Below are 17,617 nucleotides of genomic sequence, written 5' to 3' on the forward strand. Positions count from 1 at the left end.
TCCCAGACCGGGGCACGAACCCGTGTCCCCTGCATCGGCAGGCGGACTCTCAACCACTGCGCCACCAGGGAAGCCCTGCCAATGAGGTTTTGAATGTGGGGTATGGGTGTGTGTGTGTGTTTGAAAAAAAAAAATTTGGGGCTTTATTTATTAGTGTTCTTTGGCTATGTAACAAATTCACCCAAAACTTGGAAGGTTAAAACAACAGTCTTTATCCCATACAGTTTCTGAGGGTCAGGAATCCAGGAGTAGCTTAGCTGAGTTTTTCTGGCTCAAGGTCTCTCACGTGGTTGTAGTCAAGCTGTCAGCCAGAGCTGCAATCATCTCAGGGCTCAACAGAGAATGGAGAATCCACTTCTCAGCTCATTTACATGGTTGTTGGCAAGTCTCAGTTCCTCAATAGCTATAGGCCTGAGGCCTCTACCTCCAGTCATGTGAGCCTCTCACAAGGTGTCTGAATGTCCGAGAGAGAGAAAGAAGAGAGCAGCCACAATGGAAGACACAGTCTTTTACATAATCTCTGAAGTAGGATACCATCACTTCTGCCCTATGCCACTGGTTACACAGATCAGCCACAGTACAATGTGGGAGGGAACTACTCACGAGAATGCCAGGAAGAGGGGATCATCAGGAGCCATCTTGGAGGCTGACGATCACAGCCTGCCTTCTGGCCCCCAAGGATCCCTGCCTCCTGTTTTTCAAATCCATGTGTAGTGCCCTCCCACATTATACCAGGTTTGGTTTGTATGACCAATAACAAGCATATGGCAAAAATGATGACATGTTACTTCCAAGAATAGGTTATAAAAAAGACTGCAGGGCTTCCCTGGTGGCGCAGTGGTTGAGAGCCCGCCTGCCGATGCAGGGGACACGGGTTCGTGCCCCTGTCCGGGAGGATCCCACATGCCGCAGAGCGGCTGGGCCCGTGAGCCACGGCCGCTGAGCCTGCGCGTCCGGAGCCTGTGCTCCACAACGGGAGAGGCCACAACAGTGAGAGGTCCGCGTACCGCAAAAAAAAAAGACTGCAGCTTCCATCTAGGGAAAATTACACTATTACTCTCTCTCAAGTCACTCGCAATAGGCCAAACAGCTGCCATGTTTTTAGGACACTCTGAGATTTATGAAGTGAGGGACTGAGGCCCTCACTCCAACAGCACTTCAGAAACTGAGGCCAGCCAACAGTATCAACGAGCTTGGAAGCCACAGTTGAGCCTTGAAATGATTGCCACCCTGGCCAACAGACTGACTACAACTTCATCAGAGACCCTAAGCCAGAACCACCCAGCGATGCCACACTCTCAAATTCTTGACCCTCAGAAACTGTGAAAGACTAAATGTTTGTTACTTTAAGCAGCCATGTTCTGTGGTTATGTATTACATAGCAATAGATAACTATTATTACATAGCAACAGATAACTTCATTAAAGCTTTAAGAAAAAAAAACTCATAAAAGCAATTAAGGATTGTTACAAAAATATTAAATTGTATAGAATTTTGAAATAAAAGTACCCACCTTAGCCTACCCACCCTCCCATGACCGCTGGAGTTTAGAACATATCCTTCCAGACTTTTTCTTATTCCTTTGCAAATAAACAAAGTAAGTTTTAATGTCTTACGCTTAAATAAGAACAGACAGCCAAAGATCACCTAATATTGGAGGAAAGGCTCCACCATGAAGCAGAAAGGCCACAATAAACAACCAGAAAAGAAAAATCCACAGAGAACAAAGATAAAGCAGGAAAGAAAAGACATTCAAAAACCAAACAGAACCAACTCTAATACACTTAGACACACAGGGAAAAATGCATCCATAACACAAGAACAAAATGTTACATAATGATAATTTACTAATACCAAGGTCAAAAAAAAAATTCTAAAAGCTTCCATAGAGAAAAAACTGGTAATATAAAGAGTTCTATTAGATACTGCAAGACAATGGCACATGCCTTCAAAATTCTCAAAGAAAACTCTATACTAACCAATCAATAAGACGTGAGGGGAAAAAATTTTTAAAGATCATCAGACATATACAAAGATTCAAAAAATTACCTTACATATGCTTATGCACTCCTTCTCTGATGGATATGCTATACACACACACACACACACACACAGAAAACCAATAAAGAAGATATGAGATAAAGGAAGACTGCTGTTTAAAAGGAAAAGAAAAGAAAAAAAAAGACAAGTCTAGCAACACAACCAGTTCAGTTTGGAGCACAAAGATGGAGAACTGAAGAATGGAGGTCACCAGAGGAAAAGAGGTTGATAGACTTACTGATTTTGAGGAGAACGGGTAGAGGGGAGAATGCTTATTAGGCACATTACAGACTTAATAGAGTGGCTATTGAAAATTTGAATAAGTGTATAGAAAATAGTGCAAATGAACACAAGATACACTGAAAGAAAAAAGTTTTATAAGTAATCAAAGACTACAATTCTGTTCACAATGATTACTGATCTGGTTTTTAAATTTTTATTTATTTTATTAATTATTTTTTTATTGGTGTAGAGTTGATTTACAATGTTGTGTCATTTTCCGCTGTACAGCAAAGTGAGTCAGTTATACATATATATATATATATATACACACACACACTCTTTTTCAGATTCTATTACAATATAGGTCATTACAGAGTACTGAGTAGAGTTCCCTGTGCTATACAGTAGGTTCTTACTAGTTATCTATTTTATATATAGTAGTGTATATATGTCAATCCCAATCTCCCAATTTATCCCTCCCCCCATCCCTTTCCCCCTTGGTAACCGTAGTTTGCTTTCTACATCTGTGACTCAATTTCTGTTTTGTAAATAGGTTCATTTGTACCATTTTTTATATCTGTTTTAATGTAATATAACAAAATGGGGAAGATGAAGAAGAGGAAATGGTGTGAGTGAAAGAGAGCTAAATCCTTAGGTATCATAACAGAGACTATATATAATATGGAAAGAGCTAGAGAGATAGACCTCAGAAAGCCCTAAGCTTAGGACGGCTAGGTGGATGGGTATTTATGAGACATTAACCGCCAATTCACCTATTCTCCCAGTAAGCATTCAGGAATGCAGAGGCTTTCTGACAAGTAACTAGAACCTGGTTAGCAAGGACAAAAGTAATCAGAGACCCTCCAACAATTAAAAAAAAAAAAAATCAAGAGTGTATAAATCCTGTTGAGAATTGCAAAAGCAAAGTTCTCAGAAGGTCAGAGGGAATCCTCTCCACCATCACCCAGTAACAAGATTTGGTCATCTATTCTCCCAGTGACTTGAAGACCAAGTGTGCCCCTCCACACAGTTCTATTGTATCCTCTATTCTGGAATCCTTCCTAATGGAATCATGTTCTTGTATCCTTTCCTAACATTAAAGGAACTTTTGTCCTTTGCCTGTCCAATCAATCACCCTTATGAAAAATCACACAAATACTAGCATATTATTTAGAAATAGGCAGATACCAGGAAAAAACAGCTAATAGAATTTAAAATCTTCTGGAAAAACAGCACTTATGCAGAATGGGGTAAAAGCAAGGGGAAAGATGGAAGATGCAGCAAAGAACTGATTTTTTCCTTAAAAACCTTCAGTACTAGCTTACTTTTTAACTAGTACTAGTTTTACAATAATTGTTTTTTTAACTGAAAAGGCCAAGTACTTTTTTTTAAAAAATCAATCACAAAATCAAATACTTTGTAAGAATTTTAACAGTTAATTCATTTTTATAGTGTAAGATACTAATAAGTATATATTTAATTCATTTGTTATAGTACCTAGCAAATTATTCCTGGATAATTTATTTTTACACCGTGCAAATATAAAACACTCATCTAAACATGGTCTAAAACATAAGTTAAACACAGTCTGTTGAAATGATATGGAACACTTTCAAGTGTATTTTGGAAGAAATGGTCAGGAATATAAGAAAGAGAATGCTCTACTTTTTATGATTAGAGTTCAAAAATGTGCCTTTTATCTCCAAGTACTGATTTCAAAAGTCAGTTTTACTGATTAAAACCCTCCTAAAATAAAAAAAATAAGACTTCAGCTGGCCATTTGGGATCAGCTGCTAGTGAAACAAAGAAGCTATTTGAGTTCCCAATAGTGTCAGCACACAGCTGCCACATCATAATCACTCTGATCATATTTGCATGAACCTTTAAAAACATAGTGTACAGTGAAAAAAAAGCTAATTTCCTAAGACTACACAGAGTATTATCCCATAAACACAAACATATACAATATCTCTCTGGGTTATACATAGATGTCTGGGGCATGTTCATCAAAACAGTTTAACACTGGTTACACGTCATAAAATTTCAGATTTTTTACTTCCTCTTTGTACTTTTATATGCTATTAGTATTTTTTTAAAACAGTGACAATCAATTAGTTGATTTCCTGGGCAAAACATCTCACACTAAGCAAACAAAGGAGTTCTAACTTTAAACGCATAAATTCATGTCAATTGATTCTATTTTGTTCTATTTATAAAGTTTTCCTGACATGTAACTGACATACATCTTAAATATTTAAAGTATTACAATTTGATAAGTTTTTTTTTTGTTTTTTTTTAATTAATTAATTTATTTATTTTTGGCTGTGTTGGGTCTTCGTTTCTATGCGAGGGCTTTCGCTAGTTGCGGCGAGCAGGGCCCACTCTTCATCACGGTGCGCGGGCCTCTCACTGTCGCGGCCTCTCGTTGTGGAGTGCAGGCTCCAGACGCGCAGGCTCAGTAGTTGTGGCTCACGGGCCCAGTTGCCCCGCGGCATGCGGGATCCTCCCGGACCAGGGCTCGAACCCGTGTCCCCTGCATTGGCAGGCGGATTCCCAACCACTGCGCCACCAGGGAAGCCCCAATTTGATAAGTTTTGATACATGTATATGCTCATGAAATCATTATACAATCAAGGTAATGAACACACTCCTAAAAGCTCGGTCCTGTCTCTCTGTAATCTCTCCTTCCTGCTTTGTAATCTCTCCTTCCTGCCCTCCACCACACCCTGGCATATTGCACAGGAAACCAATGATCTGCTTTCTGTCACTATAAATTGAATTCCCTATAATCTCAATATAAATGGTATGATAAAGTATGTATTCTTTTTTGTCAGGCTTCTTTCAATGAACTCAATTATTCTGAGTTTCATCCAAACTATTCCTTTTTTATTTCTGACTAGAATTCTAATGTATGGGTAAACAATCTGTTTAAAGATTCACCTGTTGGTAGACATTTAGATAACTTTCAGGTTCTAGCTATTAAAAACAAAAATCACCATAACATTAGTGAACACATCTTTGTATGGACACATGTTTTCACTTCTCTTGGGTAAATATCTAAGAATGAAATGGTTGGATCAAATAGATGTATGTTTAACTTTTTAAACTGAAATTCAGTGCAGCATTTTAACTCCCCATGAGAAGAAAGCTGTAGTTCCTCCCTTATCTAGCCAACATTTGGTATGCTTTGTTTTAAAATTTTAGCCATTCTAACAAATGTGTGGTAGTACTTCACTGTATCTTTAATTTACATTTCCCTAATAATGAAAGAGACTGAGTACCTTTCCATGTGGTTATTTGCCATCCATATATCTTTGGTGAATGTTCAAATCCCTTGCCCATTTTTTTATTGGGTTGTTTCTTTTCTGATTGAGTTTTGAGAGCTCATTATGTATTCTGACTGGTAGTCCTTTATCAGACATACGCAAAGATTTTCTCCAAACCTGTGGTCTGTCCTTTAATTCTTATAACAGTGTCTTTCCAATAGTAAAAATTTTCATTTTGAAAAGGTCCAGCTTATCAATTTTTCTTTTATAGAACATACTTCTGGTGTTCTACATTTAAGAAATTCTGATTTAAACCACAGCCACAAAGATTTTCTCCTATATTATCATCCAGAAGTGTTACACTTTTAGGCTTGACATTTAGTTCTATCAGTTAATTTTGTATATGGTACAAAATACAGATCCAAATTCATTTTTATGCATGTTGATAACCAATTGTTCAAGCACTATTTGTTGAAAAGACAATCCTTTCTCCACTGAACTGCCTTGCACCTTTGTCAAAAATCAGTCGTCCAGGGACTTGTCTAGTGGCACAGTGGTTAAGAATCCGCCTGCCAAAGCGGGACACAGGTTGGAGCCCTGGTCCAGGAAGATCCCACATGCCACTGAGCAACTAAGCCCTTGCGCCACAACTAATGAGCCTGTGCTCTAGAGCCTGCAAGCCACAACTACTGAGCCCGCATGCCACAACTACTGAAGCCCGTGCTCCGCAACAAGAAGCCACGGCAATAAGAAGCCCATGCACCGCAACGAAGAGTAGCCCCCGTTCACTGTGACTAGAGAAAGCCCGTGTGCAGCAACGAAGACACAACCTAGCCAAAAATTAATTAATTACAAAAAAAACAGTCGTCCATTTCTGCATGGGTCTACTTCTGGACTTTCTATTCTATGCCATCAAACTTTACACTGATATCACTGTTTTGATTACTGTAGCTTTATAATAATTCTAGAAATCAGGTAGTAGCTTTTTTTGTAGATTCCATCAGTTATTCTACATAAATGATCATGCCTTTTGGAAATAAAAACAGTTTATTCCTTCCTTTGCAACCTGGATGTCTTTTACTTCTTGCCTGATTGTCCTGAACAGAATCTTCAGGACCACTGCATACATTTTGAAGTGGTGAGAGTGGACATCCTTGAATTGTTTCTGATCTTAGGGGAAAGCATGCAGACTTTCACCATTAGGAATTATGTTATTAGTAGGCTTTTCCCTAACCCAAATTTTATGAGGTTAAAGGAGTTCCCTTCTATTCTAAGAATGCTATAAGAAACTTTATCAGGAATAGATAGTAGTTTTGGCAAATGGTTTTTCTATCTATTGAGATTACAATGTGATTTTTCTTTCTTTAGTTTGTTAATAGAGTTAAGTGCTCTAATTACATTCCAAACGTTACACCTACTCTACATTCTTAGTATACTATTTAATTCTGAAAAAAGGGATAAATACAGTGATAGTAGTATTAAGTATGTTTAAATGATTTTCAATCTTCACTACCACTTTGTATTCAAAGTTGGTAAGACAATTATAGATAGCTAACAGAATGAAAACATATCAATCTTTATTAAAATAAAAAATATAGTTAAACAGAAGTTAGAAAGTTACAAGTTAGAGTAGAAGTTAGAGTCAGGAGTTAAAGTAGAAGGTTAACAGAACTTTAAAGGAGCGAAGTAGCAGACGGAAGAACAGAGGCACTTCTAATTCTATATAATGAGAAGTCTAAGGATTCTATTGAAAGTTGATACAAGAAAATATTTTAATGTGTGTATATCATTTAAAAGTACAAGGCAATCAGAAGTAAAACCATTAACATAATTGTATGCAGGAGTGCTTCTGATTAGCAAAGTATATTTTAAAAATTTGTATCTGAATTTCTTAGGATAAGATATTCTCCAGTTTGTCCTTGGCGCCTCAACCTATTTCCTATTATATTACAATAGGGCAAATTTACACATTTATAAATTCTTGCCTGATCCTTTGACACTCGAATTTATACAGATGAAGAGTTATAAAGATAATCTCTAAGACATTAAAAAACAGAATTTGTTAAAAATGGTTATCCCCCAAAATCAGTTGTATTTCTATGTATTAGCAATGAACAATCCAAAAATGTAATTAAGAAAACAATTCCATTTACAGTAGCATCAAAAATAATGAAATACTTAGGATTAAGTTTAACCAATGAAATGCGAGACTTCTAAACTTAAAACTACTAAACACTGTTGAAACAACTTAAAGAAAGACATCTCCTGTTCATGAATCAGAAGACTTAATATTGTTAAAATGGCAATGCTTCTAAAACTGATCTAGAGATTCAGTGCAATCCCATTCCAAATTCCAACTGCCTTTTTTACAGTAATGGACAAGTTGATCCTAAAAGTAACATGGAATTGCAAGGGACTCTGAATAGCCAAAACAACCTTGAAAGACAACAACAAAGTTGGAGGGCTCACACTTCCTGACTTCAAAACTTACTACAAACCTACAGTAATCAAATCAGTGTGGTACTGGAATAAGGACAAGCATACAGACTTATGGAATAGAACCGAGAAGCCAGAAATTAACCCAAACACCTATGGTCAACGGATTTTTAAGAGGGCCAAGACCACTCAATGGGGAAAAGAAAACTCTCTTCAACAAATGGTGCAGGGACAACTAGATTTCCACATGCAAAAAAATGAAGTGAACCCTTACCACACATCTGATACAAAAATTAACTCAAAATGGATCAAAGCTCTAAATTTAAGAGCTAAAACTAAAACTCCTAGAAGAAAACATAGGCATAAATCATTGTGACCTTAGATTTAGCAACAGATTTTCAGATATGACAGCAAAAGCACAGCAACAAAAGAAAAAATAAACTGGACTTCATCAAAATTTAAAACTTACACATTAAAGGATACTCTCAAGAAAGTCAAAATAACCCACATAATAGGAGAAAGCGTTTGCAAATCATAAACCTATTAAGGGTCTAGTATTAAGAATATATAGGGCTTCCCTGGTGGCACAGTGGTTGAGAATCTGCCTGCCAATGCAGGGGACATGGGTTCATGCCCCGGTCCGGGAAGATCCCATATGCCGCGGAGCGGCTGGGCCCGTGAGCCATGGCCGCTAAGCCTGCGTGTCCAGAGCCTGTGCTCCGCAGCAGGAGAGGCCACACCAGTGAGAGGCCCACGTACCGCAAAAAAAAAAAAAAAAAAAAAAAAGAATATATAAAGAATTCTTACAACCACACAAAAAACAAATTAAAAAATGTGTGAAGAACTTCAATACACATTTTTCCAAAGATATACAAATGGCCAATAAGCACATGAAAAGATGCTCAGCATCATTAGTAATTAGAAAAATGTAAATCAAAACCACAATATTACTTTACACCCACTAGGATGGCTATAATTTTATTTTTTCTCCTTTTTTTTTTTTCTGGCCATGCCACGCAGCATGTGGGATCTTAGTTCCCCAACCAGGGATCGAACCCATGACCCCTGCAATGAAAGCACAGAGTCTTAACCACTGGACCACCAGGGAAGTCCCAGGATGGCTATAATTTTAAAAAGGGAAAAGACCATGTTTTGGCAAGGATATGCTTCTTTAAAAAGCTAAACACAGAATTACCACCTGACTTAGCAGTTCTACTCCAATATATATACCCAAAAGAAATGAAAATATATACCCATGCAAAAACTTGTACATGAACGTTCACAGCAGCTTTCTTCATAATAGCTAAAAACCGAAACAATCCAAGTGCCCATCAACCAATGGCTCCACCAACTGATGAATGCATAAACGAACTGTGGTATATACAAACAATGGAGTATTATTCTGCCTTAAAAGGAATGAAGCACTGATACATGCTACAACATGGATTAGAGAGGGCAGGAAGAATATGTAGGACACCATGTATCCATTCAAACATCCATCCACCATTCAAACACCATGTATCTCCACTATTTCCCCTAATAATAAGTTTTGATGACACACGGAAGAGCACTGAAAAACATCATGTTAAGTAAAATAAGCCAGACACAAAAGGCCACATATTGTATGTCTCCACTTATATGAAATAAAATATCCAGAACAGGCAAATCCATGGAGACAGAAAACAGACTGGTAGCTCCCAGGAGATTGGGGAGAGGTGGGGAAGGCAGGTGGGAATACTGAAATGACCACTTAATGGCTATGTGTTTCTTTTGGGGGTGATGAAATGTCCTGGAGTTAGATAGTGGTGACGGTTGTACAACACTGCAAATGTCCTAGCAGTCACTGAATCATACACTCTAAAATAGTTAAAATTATGATTTAATTTTAAGTAAATTTTACCTCAATAATATTTTTTTTTAAATGGTTGCCCCTGGGCATAAAACTTGGGGTGTTCAAGGGGAAGGGGATCTTAATTTCTCATTATTAAATATTTTTTAGTACTTTTTTTTCCTTGCACCAAATCATCACAGACAGATAAATAAACAAAATGATTTCTCAGCTAAATTAACAACATCAAAAGTTATTATTAGGGGGAAATAGTGGAGATTCACGGTGTTTGAATTAAGTCCTACATATTCTTCTTGCCCTCTCTAATCCTATTCCTTCTCCCATATGTTATGGCACCACTATAGATTTAGTTCACTGACAGTAATTTTAAAATGTGGAAATTAAATCATTAGGTTATTCACATACTTCTTCCTTGCAAAGAATAAAAAAATAAATTTCAAGTTAAAGTAGCAACAGGGATGAACAAATGTACCTAAGTTTTCCCAGGGAAAACTGCGGTCAATTACTCAATAAATAATAATGGTGCACTTGCTATTATCAGATTTAAATTTCCTGAATTTTCCTCCAATTGAAGATGTTAAACAGTAAATTCAATTCTAAAATTTTCAGTTTTTCTTTAGATTTAAGTTTCACATAGTACATATGAAGAGCTTAATACTTACTTATCAAGGAAATCCTTATCCACCACAGCAGTGATGTCAAGAAGAGGATTTCCCATTCCAAAGAGAATATTTTCACTAAAAAAAAACACAAAATACAGTACAAGTTAGAAATACTTCTGAAAGTAAGGTGATGTGTAAAATGCACAAATATAAAAATAAATATCTTCACTTTACCTTGGAAATAAACTTAACATACTAGTTTATTAAACCTCTGATTTGCCTATTACATGTAGGACAACATTTTAGAGGAAGCACAAAGCCATTTAGAAAAGAGAATGACTTTTAAATTGGATGAAATAAAACATAACAAAAGAAGAAACCAGATCATGTGATTTTTTTCCACAATATTTAACAGCTAATGACTAAAGCTAATTAAATTCAATTTTTTTAAGGTCTATCACAATAAAGTTTTATACTCAACAAACATGATAGATATTTAACTCTCTCTAGATAGTAAAATACTGAACTAATCAAAGTTTATTAGGGAGCATACAGCAAGTCCTAGAGGAATCCAGGCAACAGCCTTACCCTTCAAAAACTGAATGACTGGGGTGGGACCTTCACAATGCGTATCATAGATAGTGTAATTTTCAATTACATTTAACAGACTTTGAGGGAGTCTGTTTTCCATAACTGATTACAATACGGCTCAAAACTGAGGGAAAGATAGAACTCCACCACAACTGATACCAACTGACAGCAAGAAATGGACCAGAGGCCATAGCTGGGTCAGCCTCAATGAGGGCCATTCTTCTAGTTTATGCAATAAAATTTGCCTCTGTGCAATTTCCCATTGGTATCTAGTTTGCTCAAGCTCTCCTCCAGTTGCCTCCATACCAGTTACCCTCCTCACCATTTGGAGATTATCAGTAATATCAATAGGACTGATACCCAAAAGTTTCTTTAGGAGAACAAGGTATAGCCTACAATTATAGTGTAAAATGATTTAGAAGATTGAATTACAGTCTCTTATTAAAATCACAGATTGGGCAACTATGGCTGAATATGCAATTAGGAGAAATTGGTCCCTTTTTCTATTTAAAGAAAAATGATGGGGGAGGGATAAAAGACAAGGCATTTATTTATTCACACGGGCATTTGTAATCAAAATAAAAGTCTAATATAAAAAGAAAATAAGTGCTTAGAAAATGAAGGATCAATAGGCAGATACAGTAAAATGTGACCATCATTTCATTAGGGACTTCTCTGCCTGATTTGTGTATTATTAGTCAAACAATAAAAACTCTTAGAACTTGTTTATTTTTCTTTAAAAAAGCACAGGGGCTGCTTGGTTGTTTCTTTTTATTCACACTTTTTAAGTGTTCAGTTCAATATATACAGTAATGTAACCACCACCAAAATCAAAACATGAAACATTTCCATCATCACAAAAAAATATCCTCCTGTCCCCGTGTCAGTCTCTCCACCCCCAACTGGTCCCCTCTAGGTTTTGGGGGTTTTTTTGCGGTACGCGGGCCTCTCACTGTTGTGGCCTCTCCCATTGCAGAGCACAGGCTCCGGACGTGCAGGCCCAGCAGCCATGGCTCACGGGCCTAGCCGCTCCACAGCATGTGGGATCCTCCCAGACCAGGGCACGAACCCGTGTCCCCTGCATCGGCAGGCGGACTCTCAATGACTGCGCCACCAGGAACGCCCCCATCTTGGTTTTAAGGAATGTAACTGTGATACTTCTTTTTAAGAAGTCAGTCCTTTGCACATCTCCTGCATTTTCAAAATAGTTCATAACACTCTATTTGAAAATTTATTAAAAATAATATTACCAAATTAATTCAACCTCTCTGGGCCTATGGTTTCTACAAAGAATTATGGGGGAAAATGAGCACTGAATCACAAAAACCTATGGTTTCTACAAAGAATTATGGGGAAAAATGAGCACTGAATCACAATAACCATGTTTAAACTCATTCCTAAACTTATTTGTCCAACAAAACCTTTGCTTATGGACAAGAATATGTAAAATGTGATTCAGAGCTCCGTGTGTAAAGGACAAAAGAGGAAGAACTTATACACTGACTACTGTTCCTCACTGCAAGAAGTACACAGCATGTGTACTTGATGAGAGATGCTGTCAAGTTGGAATTGTCCGGAGCCTGCGTGGAACCTGTTGCAGCAACAGTGGCCAAGGTAAGAGGTGGGGACAATAAAATTTAAAACAGCAGATAAAAGGTGTCTTCAAACAGTAAGTTAAGTAAAAACTATACAATTATTTCCAAAAGCAAATAGTTTAAACTACTCACGTCGTTTTCCTCTCCATCACTGTACGTAAATGAGAAACTATTATATGATTTCATTCTAATATGACAAATTAACTTTGTTAAAAACACTAATTCTTCAAAATGGCTAGTTTCCTAAATACAAACTAGGGTCCACGCCAGTAAATACTGTATCACCCTTCTTAAACAATGAAGATACTATTTAAGTAAGCATTTACTTTGAGCTTGTCCTATTAGATGTGAACAAGATGGGGGCTGGTCTATGGCCAAAAACTATGACTAACCCATACTAGGATTATTATTTTGTTCCAAATGTTAGCAATGTCTTTTTCCTGGAATGGATGCTAGGATGAAAGAATCTGAATGACTTCTTCTTTCTTTCTTTATGGTCAGTAATTTTGAAGTGTCTCATAATTCAGGCTCCATCCAACATAAACCTATACTATAATTATTATTTTGTTAGACAACCTACAAATACTATACACTGACATAGACATTACGTAAAAGATCCTGAGAAAACTTTGTCTTGTTTATTGATATACTGATATTGATTAGCCCTCTGGTCAGCAAAAATATTTAGTTACATCTGGTGCCAGAATAAACACTATAGATGAGTGTCCTAACTGTTACAGCAATCATCCCCTTTTTAAATTCAGAAAACTCAACTTTATATGTGATTCCTCTCTCTCCATCAATAAGCACCATTCTTAGTAGTAACTGCATCTTCCTGGTTTGTTCCAACAGTTCATCTACCAGGAATCCCACAACACCCGACTGGCGCTGCCTTTAACTAGGTCCTCTACAGACCTCGCCTAAATTCCTACACTGCTGCTGTTTTTTTAGCCACAATAAATTCTGTACAATATCACCGAATTATATTATTTAAACAAATAATGATATTTTTCCACTTAAAAGTTATTCCCCTTACAACTATGTAGAGGATAAAATATAAAAGCCTTTTTAAACATAAAAGACATTGAGTCTAGCTGGAACCTACAATATTTCATCAAATCTGAGATGCCATGAATCATAAGATTCCAACTTCCCATGGAGATTGCAAGGCATAAATGCATGAGAGATGTTAAAATGTGAAGAAATGTGCATATTACAATCACTGAAATACAGTGCCTCTCCAACTTTATCTCTCACCATTCTAACACATACAATCCGTTTTCTAATCATAATACCTCACTGTGCCCTGAAAAAGACTGACTGTAAGGTCCTTCCCCTATACTTCTGTGCCTAGCAAACGCCCATTCACCTTTTTAAAATTTCTCGTACGCCAGCTCTCTTAGAAAATCTTTTCTGCCCAACTCATACCTAAGGATTCCCATGTAAAAGTGTACAGGCTGTCCCCTGGACAACTCCAAAGTTCATTCGCATTGTGCAGTTCACAATGCGAATGATAGCTCCTATAAACTAAGGCACTGCTGCCCACCTCTTAGTTTTACTCATTCCTCCTCCCTAGGTTCTGTTAAGTTCCTTGATGAACTTTTAATCAATTTTAAGGGTTGCTTTGTACTTTATCTCAATCAATTTATCTCAACATAAAAGGTAAAGTTTTTTTTTTTTAACCTTAATTACATTTGTATTCTCAATGGCTGGCATATGATAATCACAAGGGCCTTGAGGTATTTTTCGATTCCAGGTTCTAACTTCTATCAACAGACTGCTGCTTATCTCAGGCTCCTATAGATCAGGACTGGGTCTAGAGTAAGGTTAAATTTTAAAGGTACTTACGTCAAAGGTCAAATAATAGAGCACTAATTCAAAATAGGTTGTAATAGAGTTCCCTGATGGCCTAGTGGCGAGGATTCCAGGCCTTCACTGCCGTGGCCCGGGTTCAATCCCTGATCAGGGAACTGAGATCCCACAAGCTGCACAGCATGGCCAAAAAGAAAGCAACAACAACAACAACAACAAAATAGGTTGTGGTAAGTTAAAAATGAATATTGCACTTCCTAAAGCAATCACCAAATGACAACACAACAAGGTATAGCTAAAAAACCCAACAGACAACATAAAATGAAAAATTAAAATATAGTCAATTTAGAAAAAAAAAGCAGGAAAGACATAATAACACATAGGATAAATGGAAAACAAAAGATGGTATACTTAAACCCAGCCATATTAGTAGTCACACTAAACATAAATGGATAAACACTGCAATTGAAAAATAAAGACTGTCACACTGGATTAAAAAAAAATACCATTTACTAGAGATACACTTTAAATATAAAGACAGAGAGAGTTTAAAAACAAAAAGCTTGGATAAAAAGACATACCATGCAAATACTAATCATAAAAAACCTACAGTGGCTATATTAATATCAAACAAGGCAGACATCACCAGATATAAAATGATTTCATAAAAATAAGCAGGTCAGGGCTTCCCTGGTAGCGCAGTGGTTGAGAGTCCGCCTGCCGATGCTGGGGACGCGGGTTCGTGCCCCGGTCTGGGAAGATCCCACATGCCACGGAGTGGCTGGGCCCGTGAGCCATGGCCGCTGAGCCTGCGCATCTGGAGCCTGTGCTCCACAGCGGGAGAGGCCACAACGGTGAGAGGCCTGCATACCGCCAAAAAAAAAAGCAGGTCAATTCACCAAGAAACAAAATAAATGCCTTCAAAATACTTAAAAAAAAAAAAAAAAACCTGAGAGAAACACAAGAAATAGACAAATTCACAGTCTTAGTTAATTGTAACACCCCTCTTTTAGTAGTAAAACAGACAACACAAAAATAAGTTAGGGAATCACACTACTGGATATTTATCCTAGAGAAATGAAAACTTAAGTTTACACAGAAATGTGTACACAAATGTTCATAACAGCTTTACTGGTAATAGTAAACAACTGGAAACAACCCAAATGTCCTTCAATAAATAGGTAACTAGGTAAAGAAACTGTGGTACACCCATACAATGGACTAATATTCAGCATTAAAAAGGAATGAACTATGATACAACTTGGATGGATCTCAAAGGCACTGTAGTGAGTGAAAATAAAAGCCTTATCTATGTGTTACCTACTGTAAAATTCTATTTATATACCACTCTCAAAATGACAAAATTACATTGACTGAGAACGGATCAAGAGTTGCCAACTGTTAAGGCTGGGGGGGAGGGTGTGACCATATAGGGATAACACAAAGGAGTTTCTCTGTGGTGACAGAACAGTTTAATACCCTAATTGTGTTAATCTGGAATCTGGACATGATAAAATTTCGAGGAACTACACACCACCACCATGTCAATAAAAGACAGTGTATGCAAAGACTGGTGATAGTCTAATAACATCTATAGTCAACTTAATAGTACTATACCAACATCAATTTCCTGGTTTTGCTAAGATACTGTGGTTTTATAAGATTTATCATTGGGAGAAGTTGGGCGAAGAGTGCATAGGAACTCTGTACTATTTTTGCAACTTCTTGCGAGTCTTTCAAAATCAAAAAAAAAAAAACAAAAAACTTGTAAAGTATTTTAAAAGAAAGAAAAAGTAAGAATATTTTTAAATGTTTAAGAAACAATTAGGGTGTTAACATCAGGAATGGCAGAATAAAGGCCTCCAAAAATCCTCTCTTCCATAAAAGCAACAAGAACACTAGCAAAAAAAGTCAAAATCAACACTTTCAGAACTCCACATATTAACCAAAGGCTTGCAACACCTGAGGAGCATTTATTCAAGGGGAAAAAAAAGGCTGAATCTCAGTAAAAACAGCAAGCTTTGTGGCATTTTAACTTGCCCCATTCCCATCCCCCCTAACCAGCTCCAAGGCAGCCTTAAAAGCAACAGCCCCAAAACACAGTGGAAACCAGGGGCCTACCAGCCACTGGATGAGCTGGAACAGAACTGGAGCTCTTTCAAAGCCCCATTTTCAGAAAAGTGCTATTATTTGAGCTTACTGGCAGTTACCCGAAAAACTCCTACTCCAAGATTTCTCATTATTTGACCTGACTCAAGAGTTTCCCCAGTACTAACAGCCTTTTCCCCCAGGGGCATTTGTCAAAAACAATCGGCTGCAATTGTTTAACACCCCAGCCATCTGAAGCAGTTGAGACAAACAGCTAACCAAAAAATCTTAAAAGGAAAAGTGGGGCATGAGATATCCATAAGGGGTTTTGAAAAGTTATGAATATTCCTGAGAATCTAGGAGACCATGTATTATACATGTGCCCTGGCCTGTGGGCATGCTCAAGAAAGACCTGAAAAGGTACTAAGCAATCATCTCTGAGCATGAGGCTCTGCACAAGCAGGAAATAGAGGCTATGGCAGCATTGTAAGCCTGGCTGGGCACTGAAGGTATGCCTCATCAAGCACATACAGCCTCTCGGCAGATACTGCTAGACAAAAACAAGTATTGGCAAGAACGCAGAAAAATTGGAATCCACATTGCTGGTGGAGACATAAAATGATGCTGCCAGCTTGACAAAAAAGTTTGGCAATTCTTCAAAAAAATAAACATAAAGTTACCATATGACCCAGCAATTCCACTCCTAAGTATATACTCAGGAGAAATTAAAACATGTGACAGGGCTTCCCTGGTGGCGCAGTGGTTGAGAGTCCGCCTGCCAATGCAGAGTACACGGATTCATGCCCCGGTCCGGGAAGATGCCGCGGAGCGGCTGGGCCCGTGAGCCATGGCCACTGAGCCTGCGCGTCCAGAGCCTGTGCTCCGCAACGGGAGAGGCCACAACAGTGAGAGGCCCGCGTACCGCAAAAAAAACCCACAAAACATGTGACATCACAAAAACTTGGACATGAATGTTTATAGCAGCATTATTCACAACAGCCAAAAAGTGGAAATAAAAATATCCATCAACTGATGGATAAACAAAATGTGGTCTATACATACAATGGAATATTATTCAGCCATAACAAGGAATGAAATACTGATACATTTAACAAC

General features: G+C 37.5%; 1 protein-coding gene across 1 annotated transcript in view; it reads right to left on the reverse strand.

The window, feature by feature from the left end:
* The window catches only part of ADK (adenosine kinase), a 451,605-nt gene extending 441,062 nt beyond the window's left edge, over positions 1–10,543 (reverse strand). The window contains exon 1 of the mRNA XM_065893758.1: positions 10,476–10,543. Coding sequence (XP_065749830.1) covers positions 10,476–10,531 — 56 coding nt within the window. The 5' untranslated portion in view covers positions 10,532–10,543. The remainder of the gene's footprint in view (positions 1–10,475) is intronic.
* Positions 10,544–17,617: the final 7,074 nt, after the last annotated feature.

The sequence above is a fragment of the Phocoena phocoena genome, chromosome 16 (assembly GCF_963924675.1).
Source record: "Phocoena phocoena chromosome 16, mPhoPho1.1, whole genome shotgun sequence".
Lineage (NCBI taxonomy): Eukaryota > Metazoa > Chordata > Mammalia > Artiodactyla > Phocoenidae > Phocoena > Phocoena phocoena.